The 17,858-nt window shown below is 34.3% G+C and overlaps 1 protein-coding gene across 2 annotated transcripts in view; it reads left to right on the top strand.

Annotated features, from left to right (window-relative positions):
• Rps6ka6 (ribosomal protein S6 kinase, 90kDa, polypeptide 6) overlaps positions 1-17,858 on the top strand; it is a 180,854-nt gene that overhangs the window by 120,770 nt on the left and 42,226 nt on the right. For both annotated transcript variants that reach the window (XM_013507539.1, XM_005410079.2), the window contains 3 exons: positions 6,288-6,449; positions 11,416-11,492; positions 12,666-12,783. In XM_013507539.1, the coding sequence (XP_013362993.1) occupies positions 6,288-6,449; positions 11,416-11,492; positions 12,666-12,783 (357 nt within the window). The remainder of the gene's footprint in view (positions 1-6,287; positions 6,450-11,415; positions 11,493-12,665; positions 12,784-17,858) is intronic.

Here is a 17,858-nt window from a genome sequence, read left to right as displayed (position 1 = left end):
GGTTTTATCATTGGTATATAGAAAAGTTATTGATTTTTTTTTTCTATGTGATGATTTTGTATCCTTCCATTTTGCTGAATTATCTATCAGATTCAAAAGTCTTATGGTAGAGTTTTATGGTCTTTTAGATAAAACATTCTGCCATCTGAAAATAAAAATATTGTGGCTTCTTTCTTTCCTATTTGTGTCCTTTTCATTTCTTTTGCTTATTTGCTCTGGCTAAAATTGCAAGTACTGTATTTAATAGGATTACTGAATGGACACTCTTGTCTTCTTGACTTTATAGGAAATGCTTACATATTTTCACCTCTCAGTATGATGTTGGGCATGGGTTTGGTTACACAGCCTTTATTATGTTGAGGTGTGATGCTTATTAAAGATGTTGGAGTCTTGAAGGCTATTTCTGCATCTAGTGGATGATCATGTGATTATTTTGTATCCTTGATTTTATTTATGTGTTTTATTCTGTTCATTGATTTGTTTATGTTGAACCATCCTTGCATCTCTGAGATGAAACCAGCTTGATCATCGTTATTGATATTTTTAATGTCTTCTTGAATTCTGTGTAAGAAATTTATTGAAGGTCTGTGTTCATCATCAATTTTTTTTAATTGAGGGTTTGCCAAGTTTTAGGATCAGGGGATACTGGCTGTCTATTATGAATTTGGAAACATTCTTTCCTTTTCATTTTCATGGAAAAGTTTTAGGACCATTGATGTTAGTTTGTCTTTAAAGGTCTCAATTAACTAAGCAGTAAATTCATTTAGTCTGCATTGCCTTTTATTGTCTGTTTAGGTTTTATATAATTTTGGTTCAATTTGGGTTGGTTGTATATCTCTAGAAATGTATCCATTGCTTCTAGATTTTCCAATTTATTGGAATATGTTTTCAAAATAGTTCCTAATGTTCCTCTGGATTTCAGTTGTATCCAATGTGATATCCTCCGGTTGTCCTTTTTGTAATACTCCCATTTATCTGTCTTTCTTTACATAGTTTGGGTAGAGGTTTATCAATCTTAATTTTGCTTTTCGAAGAATCAGCTACTTCATTGAGTTTTTTTATTTTTATGGAAAAAAAGTAAAAATTTCATACAAAATAATAGGAGAATAGCAATAGTTAATACAGTGCATGTTATCTTTAAAGTAGCTGCTCAGAGTACAAGATATAAGCATAAAATTTTTCTATTCAATATTAGCACAAACCTTCTCGTTCAATGAGCTAAGAGACACTAATAGTATAACTGATTCGCACTTTTTCCCTTTTCCCTTCCGTCCATCCCCCTTTCTCCATCCTAGTTCCTTTTTCCTGTTCTTCTCATTTTTTGTACTGTTCTCTTAGTCTACTTCACTAATTTGAACTCTCGTCTTTATTATTTCTTTCCTTCCATAGGTTTTGTGTTTAATTTCTCCTTGTGTCTGAAAGACCTTGATGTGTACTGTTAGTTCACTTACTTGAGATCTCTTGGGTTTTTTAAAGTAGGCTATAAACTGTTATCTATAAACTTTCCTCTGAGAACTTCTTTCACTCACATTCTGGTATATTGTTTTACCATTTAATTTCATTCTAAGATTTTCAAAATTTCTTCCCTAATTTCTGCAGTGACTCTGTGCTAGTTCAAAGGTGTATTATTTAACCTCATTTGTTCATGTGGTTTCTGTAGTTTCTCTAGCTGATGTCTAGTTCCTTTCCATTATGATCTGATGATATTGTATAAGAATATTCCAATTATTTTTTTACTTAAGATTTACTTCATGGCCTAAAATAATGTCTGGTTTTGGGGAAATTTCCATGAGTTATTGAAAAGACTATGAATTCTCTGCTTGAAATATTCTGTAGATATTTGCTTAGTCCATTTGGTATGTAATACTTTTAACTTAGATATTTCTTTATTGAATTCTTTGTCTGTATGACCTATTTGTGAGAGTAATATGCTCAGGTCACCCACTATTATTATATTGGGATTTCTCTCTTAGTATCCAGATGTGCTTATTTATGAAGTTTGTGGCATATGTATTTGCAATTGTTATATTTTCCTGGTGGCTTATTCCCCTTTCCAATATATATTGATTTTCTTTATATCTTCTATCTTGACTTGAATGAAATCTGCTGTTTTGGGTGTGAGTATAGGTACTTCTACTTGCTTTTGGTTTCCATTTACCAGGAATGTCATTTTCCATCCTTTCACTTTTTCTCAGTGTGTGTCTTCATTGATGACTGTCGTTCTTACATGTATCACACAGTTGCATCATATTTTCTAATCCAGTTCACCAATTGGGTTCTATCACTCGGAGATTTAAGATCATTTACATTCAGGGTTATTAATAAAATATATATGCTAATTCTTAGATTTTTCTGATTTTCTGATGCTTGATTCTTTCCTACTAGTCATTTGCTTGTTTCTTTTTGTTCCTGTTTTTCTATGTGGTGTTCCTTTAAATTTTCTCTGTTATGTTGGAATAATGTTTCCTGTAGTTTCTGCTTTTCTTGAAATGTCTTTATTTCTTCTTCAATTCTGAAAGATGACTTTATTGGACACAGTAATGTAGTTTCATCATTTGATACCTCCCCACTCTTAAAGTTTTTCCTGAAAAATGTGCTATTATTCAGATGACCTTATCTTTACAAGTGATTTGGAGTCTCTCTTGTTGCTTTTAATATTCTTTCTTTGTTCTGTCATTTTGACATTTTATAGTTTAATCTGGGAGGTATATTTCTGGTCATATCTGTTTGAGGTTCTAAATTCATCTTGTACTTGAATGTCTACATATTTCTCAAAATTGAGGAAATTTTCTGGTATTTTTTTACTAAGTAGATTTTCTGTCTGTAGTCTGTTTTTCATAGCCCTCTTAAGTTTGTTCTATTGCTCGTGTCCCAGATGTGCTGCATGGTTTGTTCATATTTTTTTCTTTATTCCTGTCTGAATGTAATATTTTATCTACCTATCTTCAAGCCTAGAAATTCTGTCTTCCGCTTGACCTTGGCTATTGGGGACACTTTCGATTTAAACGTTTCTTTTTTAATTGAGCATTTTATTCTCAAAATTTGTTTTCTTTTTTATAATCTATCTTTATTAAAATTTTCTTGCACATCTTTTATTGCCTCCTTTATATCACTGAGTATTTTTATTAGTATGTGTTTACAGTACATAGTGATTACAGTTATTTTGGGGAATTGACATATTTTCATAATACACTTTTTTTTTTTAAATTTCCTACCCCTTCCCTCTATCCCTGCTACTTCCAACTCTCGGCCCCCTTCTCATTTTCAAAAGTTCTATTTTCTTCATTTTCCCCTGCAATATTTTTTTCATTCCCTATATTTTGAGTTTGTTGATCATTTTGTCATTATGCTTTTGAATCCTTTGGTATTTTGACAATTTAAGTATCATTGGGATCGGTTACTATGGAAGTAATAACTCTTGGAGAAGTCATGTTGCCTTTTTTTCATAGTTCCTCAGATTCTACATCATGATTTGCTTATCTATTGGCATGGAATCCTCTTAACCTTTTATGAGCGGCTCTTCTTAGGGAGAAGGTTGCTCTTGACCATGCATCCTGGGTATCAATCTGTTGTGTAGTAGTAAGTTTTGTTCTAAGAGGATTTTGCTATGTATTTTCACTGTGGTTTATTTGTCTGTAACTAATGTTAATTGGTACAGCATGTGCTGTGTCACAGATTGAGTGACCTGCTTTCTCTGCAAATCTTTAAAAGGTAGCTTCCCTGTGTTGGGTAAGGCAGGTGTATTTGAAACAGCAGTATACATGGAGTATAACTCTCTCTGGATTTTTCTCTAATTTTGTCAACAAAGTGTCTCAAAGATAAATGGTGCAATTTTCTAGGATGTTTTGTAGGTGTATTTTGACAGAAGTATTCTTTCTTTCTGCTGTTGTTTTGGGGGTAAATATCCAAAATCAAGACTCCAACCATCCGGTTGTGCCTTTTTGGGGCCAGTTTGTTGCTGGGGGATTTTATTACCCTTGTTCGGGTGGAAGTATCTGGTAAGATTCAAGTCAGACAAAGAGGTGGTTTAAGTCAGGTTCAGTTCCTCTCACGGGGATTAGTAATGTAGCCCAGCAATACAGCACCCACCCAAGGTATTTATGTGCCAAACTTGATCCCCAGCACTGCTTAGAGGGGAGACAAAAAAATAACATTGGTTATCCCCACATGCAAATAAACCCAATCTAGCATTACAGTGAAAACCAAATCAAAAAATCATAAGCATAGCATCCATAACCCTAAGAAAATAATGCCGCAAAAATAGTATATAATACACTAATAAGTGAAAGATTAATGAAACAAAGAATAAGTCAACAAACGAATAACAAAATTAAAATGAATCACAGAAGCGATGAAAAGAGGAGAAAGGAGAAAAAAGAAAAAATATATGAAAGAAAAATAGGAAAATGGGAAAGAAAGAATGACATAAAGTCCAAGGAGAAGAGAGGGAAATTTAAAGTACAGAGTAAATGTAAGGAAAATAGTAAAAAAAAGAAAAAAAGAAGTTAAAAATAAGAAAAGGTATATATGATTAAAAATAGGATAGGTGGGAAAAAGAACAGAATGAAAACAAAAAATAGAAACTAAAACTGAAAATTAGTAGAATTCATTCTGCCTAAAGAATTTGACTTGGAGAGAGTTTGCCAGGTGTGGGGTGGGAAATGAGAAGCAACTATGTTTGCTTTCTCAGTTTTCATGAACTGGTTAGGCCTACTTGCTTGTTATGCACACTCTTGCTTCGCAAGCTGAGATAATGTTGGCTACTTCCAGGATGTAGTTCCTGAGAAGGGCTTTTCTGTGTATACACAGGGTTGTGGCAGTAGACTGTGTGGTGGCCAGGGTCTGTTGTCTCCAGCCAAGCCTCAGTGGCATCTAGAGTGCACAAGACATGTATACATTTTCCCTACCTGCTCTGTCTGTGTGGATAGCAGTGTGGGAAATGACTAAGTATCTGGCAGGAGCCCTTTTCACTGGTCTTGGCCTGGCAGCCTTTGGACCATGCAAGGCAAGTAGTCAGCCTCTCTTGAGCCCTTGATCTGCTTGGCCAATGGAGTAGCCTGTGTTTGGACTGCAGCTCTCCCTCTTCAATGCCTGTATCTTGGTAACTTGTGGGCTGTTCCAATTGGCCATAGCCTTCGGCCAGGTGATTCTAGACTATACACCTGGGAGTGTGGCAAATGGCCAAACTCTGGTATGGCTCTATATCCCTAACAAACCTTATGGCATACGGGGAGCAATTAAGCCACTAAGTTCTATGATGGAGAAGTGGCCATAAGGATAAAGCAGTCTGTATTTATTCCTCTCAAATGTATACTGTTCTTAAACATGGTGCTTTCACTTCTAGTTACTCAGAGCATGGCTAGTTGCACTCTGTACTCTCACGCTGTAGCCCACGCTTTTGGTGTTACTCAAAATTCCAGACTCCTCTTCCACACTCCCCTCAGCCAAGGCTACCTCATGTGGCCTTATCCTGCCCACTCAATGCAGCAAGTCATCCACTGGAAGGGAGCCATACTTGTGACTGCTTTGAGCCTTCAACTATCTAGAGGGGATTAGTTCCTAATAATAGGAACCCTGTCAGGATGACTTTTGGATATAGTCTTCTGAGGATTTGCAGAGCTTAATGTCAGGGGTTTTTTTTTGTTGCACATGGAGTCACTTTCAGACCAAATCTCTGACCCTGGGTAAAAACTTGTATGAACTGTCACTTTCTCCCATGGACAGGGTCACCAACCAGTTTGTACTACTGGAAATTGGATTCATTGAGCACTTGCCTTATGCTGTTGACGTTGTGTTACCTGTCTCTAAGCGAGGGAGCCGGGCTTGAAATTATAAATTGTCTCATACCCGTATCTGCATTGTTTTTCCAAATTTCTATGCTGTTTAAGATATCCTTTTGCTTTTCTGTTGGTTAACAGAATTCTTCCTCACTGTTGATGGCAAGGAAATAGTTTCTCCTTTTCTGGGCTGACGGTTGTGAATCACAGAATCACACAAAGATTACTTCTTGCCAGAAACTTCCCAAGATAATTTTCTGTGTATAATTTGACCATAGGTTAGAGAAAATTGCATTTTCAAAATTTTAATTTCTTCAATTTTCTTTTTCTTTATGAATATATGTTTGCAGTATATAATGAACACATTCCATGCTTGGAGCTGGTAGATGTACATAACACATCTTGATTCTGTTTTATAATTGGTATTTTCTTTTCCTGCAAATACAAAAAATTATCTCACAAAAATTTATTTAGCTATAGAAATTTAATGATTATTCTTTTGTATTCAAGGTTGTTCATCGGGATCTTAAGCCTAGTAATATTTTATACATGGATGAATCAACTAATGCAGAGTCAATTAGGATCTGTGATTTTGGGTTTGCAAAACAACTTGGAGGAGAAAGTGGACTTCTCTTAACCCCATGCTACACTGCAAACTTTGTGGCACCTGAGGTATTCTTTAAAAATTTTAGCATTTACCTTTCATTCTTTTCCTTTGGTTAAATGTTTATGAAATTGTGTATATGTTACAGCAGGCAAGTTAAACTTGAGTTATTTTGTTCTTTCTCAGCATAATGGCCTTTAAACTAGTGAATTCTTATAATACCTAATATAAGTATTCGTTCTAGTAGCTAGTATCTAAAATCAATATAGATGTAATAAGCAGACTCTTTTATTCTATTGGATTATGTACTTGATTCAAAATTATACCATTTTTGAACTGTTAGAAAGGGTAATGATGGCCACAATTTCACATTACATATTCTAAATGGGGAAAATGAGTCTCCAAACACTTGCATTATTTATTCATGACCCACTATCCACTTACTAAAAATGTCAATTCATTCTGTAGATAATTTATATCGGTTAGCTTTATGCACAGCATATGGGGCAATGTCATCATCCCTGATTACTCAGACTCTGTAACTTTCAGAGGAAAGAGCTTCAAAGGTTTGTTTTTTTATTTTAAATTGATATGTAGGTCTTAGGGTGTTGTGGTTTAGATCTAAAGTATACCCCAAAAGTCTTATGTGTTTGGAAGTTGATTAGCTCATTAGACTGCTACCCTTATCAGTGAATCCATCTCTTGATGAATTTAGTAGTTCCTGTGCTATTAGGAGGTTGGGCCTGGTTGGAAGGATGGATCACTGGGAGCACAACAAGGAAGGGTAGATTCTTGTCCCTGTTTCTTCCTTTCTCTCCTTGCTTCCTGGCCATCATGGGTCAAGCAGCTGTCCTTCACTATGTCCCTCCACCATGATATTTGTGGCCTGCAGCCAGCTCACTGTGAAATAAACCATGAGCCAAAATATACCATTCCTCCTTCAAGTTGATATTGTTAAGTATTGTGTTTCAGCAATAGTATGAATAATGTGTAGGGGGACAAGTCAGCTCAGGTGAGCTTGGCCAGGCTCAGATACAAACTTCATATCTGGAAAGTTCCAACCACCTGATCGTGGTGGTAGGACCTGTGACACTAGCATTCCCATAGCAGTGAAAGTAATACTGATGAAAAATGGATCAAGGATGGCATTGCACATATAAATTTCTTTGACGTTTTCTTTGTAAATCAGGAATTTTTCTTATGTGTTATGGACAATGATAACCAGTATAAATTATTGAATGTTCAGTACACATCAGAATGCCTAAAACTTTAGGCTTAAAAAAATTAAATTTGCCAAATCAGAGAAAAAGCAAAATAAAATAATTTGAACATGAATTCCTGTCTCATATTCATATATTAACTACTAGTCTTTTGGCTAGTATTTTATTTTACTCTGCTTTTAAGGCAACTATTAGAAAAATAATTTTCCTACTATTAAAAATAGAAATATAGAAAGGTATCTTTCTTATAATGCAAAATTCTTTCAAAAATTTTCTCAATCTTGCTTTAAGATATTAATATTGAAGAAAAGGAATAGCACCTGCTTTATAGACTTTTTATAGTGAGAGATTTCCTCTATAGAAATTATGCATATGTTCAGAAAACGTAATTAAATCTTTATTTTAGTGAAATTCACATAATAATCAGTGTACATGTTTTTACCATTTTATGTGGGATAGAAACTATTTTTCAAAATAAAAATTAGAGGGGCTGGGGATTTAGCTCAGCGGCAAAAGCGCCTGCCTGGCAAGCGCAAGGTCGTGAGTTCGGTTCCTGGTACCGGAGAAAAACCAAAAAACAAAAAAAATAAAAAATAAAATAAAAATAAAAATTAGAACACTGATACAACAAAGGGTCATTGTATTACCTCTTGGTACATGAAATAAATGTTTGGACATAGAAAATGTTAGCCTTTTTGGAATATTTCAGTGATTTTATATGACAGAAGGATACAATATTTGAGGTTAAGGCTCTTCCACTCAATGTAGGCTATATGGTCTTTATGAGTGTTGTGGCAGATTTGTGCAATAGACAGAAGAATAGGCTATACAGTAACACTTAATAATGGCTAAGTTCTTAATACTGACTTAATCTTGTGGACCTGGACCTCTTCTTTGCTAGAAAAATATCGAGGAGAATGTGTCCCAAATGAATATGTGTAAAAAGAACATTTAAAATGCAAAATACTGTATGTCACATGTCTCTGTTTAAATCAATGGTTAGGTAAACATTTTAAGATTAATAATTAGAGAAAACATTTTAAATGAGTGCAAATTTAGAGCAGACTATAGCCCAATAATGCTTTATCTCAGCAAAATTCCACGTAGTAAGACACTTTTACCAGTGTAATAATGAAGGTTTTGAGGTGGATATATGAAGACTATGTCTGTATAACTACTTCCTGAACTATTTTGGTTGGGACTTATATTTTTGAAATGCTTTGAAAAGTTTTGTCAAGTGCTAAAGTACCTGATAACAATGAACAAATGTTTATAATTTGTTATGAATAAAATAAAGAGATCATTTTAGCAGTATATGTTTCTAAAATTTCAGACATTGTCAAAATTTCAAATTATATAAATGGTATTTTTTAAACTATAATCAGAAAATCACCAGACATTTAAATAAAGAATGGCATTTATAGAGCTTTATATTCTTTATTTCATCACAGTGCATAAAGCTCCCTGGTTTGCTAAGAGAAAAGCTGATTATTATTAGTTTAACAGTAAGGAGAGAATACGCATTAAATTTTTAGTTTATGCATCATTTCAATTAACCTCTTAGGATTTATTTTATAGATTTTTCTCTCCTATGTACATATGTCACAAAAGTTAATACATCACCAAATTATTTTATTCTTTTATGAAGACAAATCCATTCATTATTCAACTGATATATATTGCCTCCTGAATACCACAAGTATCCCTGAATTGATGATAGAGCTTATACTAAAGCTGAGGAATGTGGTATTTGCAGCTCTTGATAAAATTATGTTGAAATTCCTCTCTGTAGCTCTGGGCTGTCATATGTTTTACTCCAAATATGAATTAATTCAAACTGCAGAGCAAAGGTAATAAGAATTTCTGTGTATGTTCCTTTCGGCAGATTTGGGAAGCCAACTGAAAGAGAGGGTTATGACATTGACTTCCTCTATTATGACTTTTTTCCTCCCTATTTAACTTGATACAAGTAAAACACATGAAACACAGCCTTTGCACTATACATTTTTCATTGGTTCCAATTTCTTTTTTTTTTTTTTTGTGGGGGGAGGTTTCTCCGGTACAAGGAACTAAACTCACGACCTTGCGCTTGCCAGGCAGGCGCTTTGCTGCTGAGCTAAATCCCCAGCCCCCACTGGTTCCAATTTCTTTCCTCGTTTTATGTTTACGTAGTCTTACTGTTGTAGGGCACTGAGACTAGCTATACAACAAAATTGAACCATCTCTTCTTCCATGTCAAGTGTTTTAAACATATAGCAAATCTAACTCTAGTTTTTCACTGTTTGCCCTAATTAAGCAATATGTCAGCCTCTTGTGTAGCAGTTACTATAGGTGTGCACCACTGACCTGAAAGGCTATGGAAATCCTCACCTGTCCGAAATAGTGACCCTTAAGAGTGATTATGCACTGAATCATCAGAGAAGCTTTCAAAAACTTTTTACGGGAAAACATGTGATTCCCTAGGACTATAAAAGGTGATGAGAAAGAGAAAAGAGATGCAGTAATGAAAACAGTAGAGGTTTAGTTAATTACTAGAGTATGCCAATTTACACTGACCATGATGTGAATAGTGTATCTCTGCATTGTTATTTATTAAGGTCTTTGGAGTGCCTACTTGTATTCTTTATTTAAGACAATTATATATAGTCTTTGACTTTTGTAGATTCCCACTTTTGCTCATGTGTTTGTGTAAATACATTTTGAGCAGGAAAAACACATTATATTTTGAATTTTAAGTTAGTTATATACTCATTACTGATGCCTGGCAATTGTCAGACTCAAATGTTAATATTTTAGTCTTTTATCAATAAAACGTTCATGCTAATATTTATGCAATCTTCAGTGTAAATGCATTAGTAACATTTCTATTTTGTTCTTGTGCCTAGAGGCTTTTCCAGTGACCTTGTTTATCTAAATGAAAATGGTGGCTTCAGTTCTTTATTTCTCTAAGAAGCTGTATTAACTTCATAGAGAAATGTCACTTGAATAGATAGTGAAAATATTTGATTTTTACTAATACTGGTCCCAAGAGCAAAAAGAGTTATGTAAATTGTGGTATAAAAAAATAATGAAGCTGTTCAGAATTTACCAACGTGGGATTTTAGTCCAGAAATATACTACTGTTTTCTACATCAGTCTTGCTGTCTACTTGTCTTAAGTTTGTAAGACCATATATTATCCTGCAATCTCTTGTGTAGTAAGGAGCCAGTTATCATAGATATTAAAGGCCTAGGCTCTAGAGTCAGAATACCTGCTTTACTACTGAGAAGTTTTGTGATGTTGAGTAAGGTAAGTAACATTCATCTTAGTTACCTCATCTTGAAAATTGGAAAGATAGTATCTTCCTCATATAGTCATTGTCAACATTGAGTTTTAGTACTGTTTCTAGTATATTAAACTCTATGTATATTAATCTTGTTTGTTTTCGTACTGGGAATCAAACTCATGGCCTCACACTTGCCAGTCAGGTGCTGTGCCACTGAGCTATATCCCAGACCCCATATTACTAATCTTAAGTTTAGATGTCTGTATTACTGGCTTCCTAAGAGAAGAGAAAGCTCATTGAGATCAGAGATTATGTCTTTACAAGTTTGTTTTGGGGGATGGCCTATGTTGCTTAATCAGCTTACACTAATACCCTTTTATTCAATGCTTGCTAATTACAAAAGATGTTTCCTTCAGCATTAAATGTATAAAATATTGAACTTTTTATATATTGCCCATTTATGAGATTATTAGAAGTGAAACAACTTTGTTAGACAAGAAAATTAACATCATACCAAGTAATTCCACATAATGAGTATTTCTTTCTTAGGTTCTTATGCAACAGGGATATGATGCTGCATGTGATATCTGGAGTTTAGGAGTCCTTTTTTATACAATGTTGGCTGGGTAAGAAACTAATAAACCTGCATCATTCCTTGAATTTCATCTGTATATCTTCATCTAGAAAGAGGATAGATAAAAATACCCTTAAGAAAAATCCTACTGACATTTAAAAAATATCATTATTTTACAAATTTGAAAACATATATTAAAGCATATAATAAGCTCATTTCTATCTGATATATAAATCAAAATTTACTATATTAATGTTATAAAATTTATGACTTAAGCTCATAATTTATCATAATAATTGTACATATTAGTGTAGTTTGTGTGCCTTTTAAAATACTACAAAATTAGGCAGAATATTTAGTTATAGACTACAGCACAGGTATATAAAATTTACATGTAAATACAATCACATTTGTTGGTTTTAAACCATAGAAAACTATCCCTAGCTTGCCATTTTGAAATATTTACATTATGACTAAAAAAGAAATGGTTGTAGTATTTGTGTGTATTGAGCATTTTCTCAATTTAATATTAGATGATGGAATTAAGATATTGATTCATTCTCTTCATCCAACTTTTAACCATAAATCAGTCTTCAAATTCCCATATTTGAATATCAGCTTTAGTTCTTTCATAAAAATGATTACTTTTTGCCATTCTGTAATTATTTTCTAAAACTGTTTTAACTTAAACATTTATCTTCCCATCCTTGGATAACTTGGCCTATATTGTAATACCAATGAAATCTGTATTGCATTTAATCAACTCATATTATAATATTAATTGAAAATATTTATACAGTTGCACTAACAATGTTAAAATAGTAGTGAATAAATTAAGCAAAAACAATAAATACATTATAAATATATAAAATGAATATTTTCTTCATAGTAGATATATTTACTTGCTAACTTATGTCTGAAAATAGAAAAATTGTGTGCTTTACTGGTCTGATTTTAAGACTAGGTTTACATGAAAAGACATCGATATTTCACATTGTGTAACTAATCAAAGAATAAGGATTGATGTAGGCAAATTTTTCCATTTTATTGAGTAATTTTTTAGGATTAAGTTCATTGTTTGAAATCTAAAATTTGTTATTAACAGTGAAGTGATATTTGTGGTGTTTTTAATTTGCTCTAATGTTTGTATACATTTTTACATTGCTCAATGTCAGCTGTCTATATATTATCCTTTCATGTATATTGAAATGTGTTTTATTTATAGCTACACTCCATTCGCTAATGGACCCAATGATACTCCTGAAGAAATCCTGCTGCGTATAGGCAATGGAAAGTTCTCTTTGAGTGGTGGAAACTGGGACAATATTTCAGACGGAGCAAAGGTATGTTATACATGTTTTATTTTGTTCCATTCGTGTTCAGTTGCTAAAATCTTTCTTATGTTCTATTATATATTAGCAGAGTATCTGATGGTGTCATGATGGCATTTGTTTTAATTACTAGAGCTCATATCTATGGATTGAACTAAGCATAGATTAACTTTTGTCTACCATGCCTCTGGCCTATGATTCTTTCTTATCAGGTTAAATGTATACCAGGTATATGGAAGGACAGTGGTATCTCATTTCACAAACTTAATTATTTCCACAATTCTAATTGCAAATTGAGTGACTAGATTTGAGTTGGATGAGAACTGAGTCAACTTTCTCCATAAGATTAACCTTGACCCTAACCATTGAATATGATTCAGTTCTTCCGTAAGATCAACCTTGACCCTAAACATGGAATTTGATTCAGTTCTCATCCAGTTCAACTTGGGACAAGAATCATGGAAAGAAATTTGTGAACTGAGGTAACATCATACTTTCTCTTTAACAAAACTAAAAATGTAAATATGCGAAAAGTGCATATTTAAAGCCAACTAAAGTATATATCCAAATTTAGTGTATTTTTCCACATCACTTTTTCTTAAACATAGAAATTTACTGTTAATTACATATGTAGATAATTTTTGTTTTATCCGTACTTGATACATTACAATTGTACATATCTATGGGGTATAATGTGACATTTCCATACATGTGTACAATGTGTAATGTTCAGATCAGAGCAATTAGCATATCTGTCACCTCAGATATTTATTGCTACATTGCATTAGGAACATTCCAAATCCTCTCTACTATCTGTTTTGAAATATATATTGAATTGTTGACAACCATAGTTATTATATTGTGCTATAGAATATTAGAAGTTACCCCTGTCCAGCTGCCCTTTTATACTCTGTAGCCATTGTTTCTCTCCTTAATACTCTTGCCAGGCCCTGGTGACCATTATTCCACTCTGTACTTCAACGAGACCACTATTCCATTCCTACTTCAATGAGATCAACATTTTAGCATCTACATATGCATGTGAACATGGTGACATATTTCTTTTTGCCTGATTTATTTCAGTTAACAATATATCTTCCACTGCCATCTACATTCCTACAAATGATAGTTCATTCCTTTTTATGAATGAGTTATATTACTTGTGTGTATGTGTGTGTGTGTGTATATATATATATACATATTTATCATATTTTTAAATCCATTCACCTCTTAATGCACATCTCAATTGATTCCATTTGTTGGCTATTTTGCATAGTGCTGCAATAAATATGGATGTGAATGTGTCTCTTTGACATAACTATTTCATTTCCTTTGGATATACATCCAGTACAGGCATTGCTGGATCATATAGTAGTTCTATTTTTAGTTTTCTGAGGATCCTTCATACTGTTTTCCATAGAGGCTATGCTAATTTACATTCCCAACAACTGTGTAAGAGAACTCTTTTTCTTCTGCATTTTTGAGAGAATTTGGTGTTTTTGTCATTTGTATTATGGCCATTCTTACTGGTGTAAGATGATATTTTCTTTGGTTTTGATTTACATGTCTCTAACCCACATTAGCTCATTTTCAGGAAATTAACAAGAATGTCACAGAATTGTCACAAGGTTTATATTTCCCAGAAGTGGCTGGTCAGGCAAACCTAAGGTGGACATTGTGATTTAATGTTTAGCCCACTCCCCAGTTTATTGTTTCTTCAGTTCCTATTTTCTAGCTCTGTTTTCTCAGTGGGATTTATGACTAACCAGGAGGGAGGGAGTGAGGAGTGAGTTCATCTGCAATTTAAGTGAGTTTAAGTGACTTCTTTTAAAACTGGAGTGACAGAAAGGATAAATGGAGTCTCTCTTGCCCTATCATTCTGTTTAGGCATTTCTGTTGATTCCGTATCTTGACTGTTCTGAATAGTGCTTCAGTAAATGCAGAAGTGTGGAAGTTTCTCCAATATACTGACTTAATTTCTTTTGGATATATATTCAATAATGGGATAGCTGGATCATATTTGAGAAAAAGAGAGGGGAAAGTTGGGTCACTGGGTATGAAGTTGTAATTAGGAGAAATAATTTCTAGTATACTATTGCAATGGGTGACTAGAGTTAACTATAATAGATTTTTTAAGTAGTTAAAGGAATAGATTTTGAATGTTCTCACACAAAGAAATACTTAATGTTTCAATGACAGATATGCTAAGTATCATAATTTGATCATTACACAGTGTGTATATGTATTGAAATATCACTTTGAGGCCCGTAGCTATGTACATTATGTTTCCATTAAATTTTTTAAAATAGCTGACAGTAGTGAATCAAATGTTGAAATAGATTGTGATTTTATGGCAGATTTGGTGAAATTGTTAGTTTTCCTAGTTCTATATGTTTGGGCCTTTATAGTGCTAAAAGAACAACACATTTTAAAGTTTGATTGTATTCTGACCTCAGTCTGATAACATAGAGAAACTCACATAGGAAAAGATATTGGGGTGTGTTATTGTTTGTATCTAGATGTTTCCCAGGAGCCTCATGTACTCAAAGACAGGGCTTTGGGAACATTATTGGATTATGGGGCCTTATTGCTGGCTTGCTATTAGGTGATGTATTCTGCTCAGAAGAGGCAGGGCACTAGGTGTGTGGTCTGGAAGGGTTTATCTCCCTCCTTGTTTCCCCTCTTTTTCCTTTTCTGCTTCAGTGCTGTCATGAGTAGCTTCTCTGCCATACCTGTGTGTCACACCATCTGGCCTGACAGCCCACTCACTACAGACTGAACCTTCTGCTAACTGTGAAACAAAGTAAACCTTTTCTCCCTTATGTTGTGGGTGCCAGTTGTTTCATTCCAGAGATATAGAAAGTGCCTAAGACAGATTTTGACATCAGAGATTTTGACACTTGCGACACCACCTGATCATGGGGTTCAAAAGCCTTTGGAACTGATTCACAGGAGGAATTGGGAAAGGTTTGAGATTCCAACTGAAGGAGCAGCCCTTGAATGCTACAAACTGAGTTTGGTGAGACGAGAATGTGGTAGAAATGCAGACATAATGGCCGAGCTCAGGAGGTTTCAGTTGGAAACAAAGACTTCAGTGGCAGTTGGACTCCAGACCATATGTGTTTTGCTATGGCAAAAATTTTGTCTTCATTTTGTTCATGAAATAAGGACTTTGTAGGATACTGAGGTGAAGGAGAGCAGATAAATTAATCTGGCAAAGGAAATTTCAAGTGTGCCCAACATCCACCCTGTTACCTGTAAACTGTTGAGGGCTTTTAGTCAGCTCTGTGTTGAGAATCACAGCAAAAAAAAAAAAGAGGTTGGTGTCTTGGTTACTTTTCTTTCACTGCTGAGACAAAATACCTGATGCCCAAAATGAAGGAAGGAAAGGTTTATTTAGCTTCCAGTATGTGGAGGTTTCAGTTCATACTTGGCTTGCTCCAAGGCAGAGTGGCACATTGCAGAGGGCAACCGTTCATGGCGGGGGAAGATAGCAAAAGCAACAAGAGCAAAAGAGAGGAGTGGCAGATAAGAGCAAGCCTCTTTCCCTCCCTTACGTTGTAAGCAGGCTACCTCCACCCAGTGGGCATGTAGCACACACATAATACCATGCCCTCCTGTTGCACCAGCTCAGGATGAATACAAAGTAAGCACCCTGGCTCCTTGCTGAGTCACATAGTTAACCTTCTAAACTTCTCAAACTGACACAATGAGCAACATCCCAGAAGGGTAAGGGCGTGTCCTTTTCACCCTAGGATGCAGAACTGCTGAGTCACCTAGCCAAACCTCTAGACTCCCCAGATTGACAGAATGTATGAAGCATAACAGTTGGTGATTTAATTTTTTTTTAGATTTGGACACAGCACGTGTCAGTAAAGTTCAGGCCTGAAAAGTTGGAGCAAATAAGAGTTTGGCTGTTGAAAAGATTAGAATTAAAAAGAATCCAGCTACTTTCAGTCAGGACAATGTAGAAATAGCTTGAAGGGATGTTAGGAAAGAGCAAGACTCCCCCCTTTGGGCTGCAAAATGAAAACCAATTTGAGAAGAGAGCTGCAGGGCACTCTGTTAGAGATGGGTCGTGTTGGGAATTGATTTGACAGGATTTACTTCATCATGAACTGGTTTTAAATGGAACCATACAGACTATGATTTATAAAAACTTATATACTAATTTTTTTGGTATCCTTACCATTGTAGTTATTTTGAGATCCATGCAATTATTAGAAAGTAGTAAAAGTTTGTTTTTTATTGCTGAATAATATTGCTTTGTGTGGATACATCACAAGCCATCCATTCACCTGTTGGACATCTGATTTGATTGCACTTTTTCTATTCTGTGAATATCCATGTACTAGTGTTTGTGTGGATGTATATCTTTTGTTTTTGTGTTAATACCTAGGAACAGAAGGAGTAGGTCCTGTGTGTAAATTTTTTGCTTTAAATTACTGATTTTATTTTTTTGTTTAATAAAGTTTTTTAGTTAAATTTAGTTATACATAATGATCACATTTATTATAGGGAATTTGTACCTGTATATATGTCTTTATTCCTTCTTTTTTTCTCATTCCCCTCCCTTACATTTGACTTACCTTTCCTTCCCTGTTCACAAATGTATGAAGGAATTTGTACCTGTATATATGTCTTTATTCCTTCTTTTTTTCTCATTCCCCTCCCTTACATTTGACTTACCTTTCCTTCCCTGTTCACAAAGCTCCGTTTCCATTTTATCCTTTTCTCATTTTTTCTTTTCCCTTCCTTCCTTTCCCCTCTCCATCCATAGTTCCTTTTTTGTTTTGTTTTTGGTAACAGGAATACAACTCAGGACCTTGCACTTGCCAAGCAAGTGCTGTGCCACTGAGCTGTATCACCAGCCCCTAGTTCCCTTTTCGTTAAGGACAATTTCTTTATACTTTACATTTTACATTTTGATTCTTATTTACACTTTCAGGTACTCACACCAGAGAGAGGATGTGATATTTATACGTGTGCAATTTATTTCATTTACAAATATGGTCTAAAGCTCCATCCACTTACTTATAAATGTCTCAATATTATCCTGTATTGTGTTTGCCAGTATCTTATTGAGG

This window comes from Chinchilla lanigera, unplaced genomic scaffold (assembly GCF_000276665.1).
Source record: "Chinchilla lanigera isolate Chin_1 unplaced genomic scaffold, ChiLan1.0 scaffold00128, whole genome shotgun sequence".
In the NCBI taxonomy this organism is placed as follows: Eukaryota; Metazoa; Chordata; class Mammalia; order Rodentia; family Chinchillidae; genus Chinchilla; species Chinchilla lanigera.
Note: the sequence above shows the minus strand (reverse complement) of the source record. Positions and strands in the feature narration are given on the sequence as shown.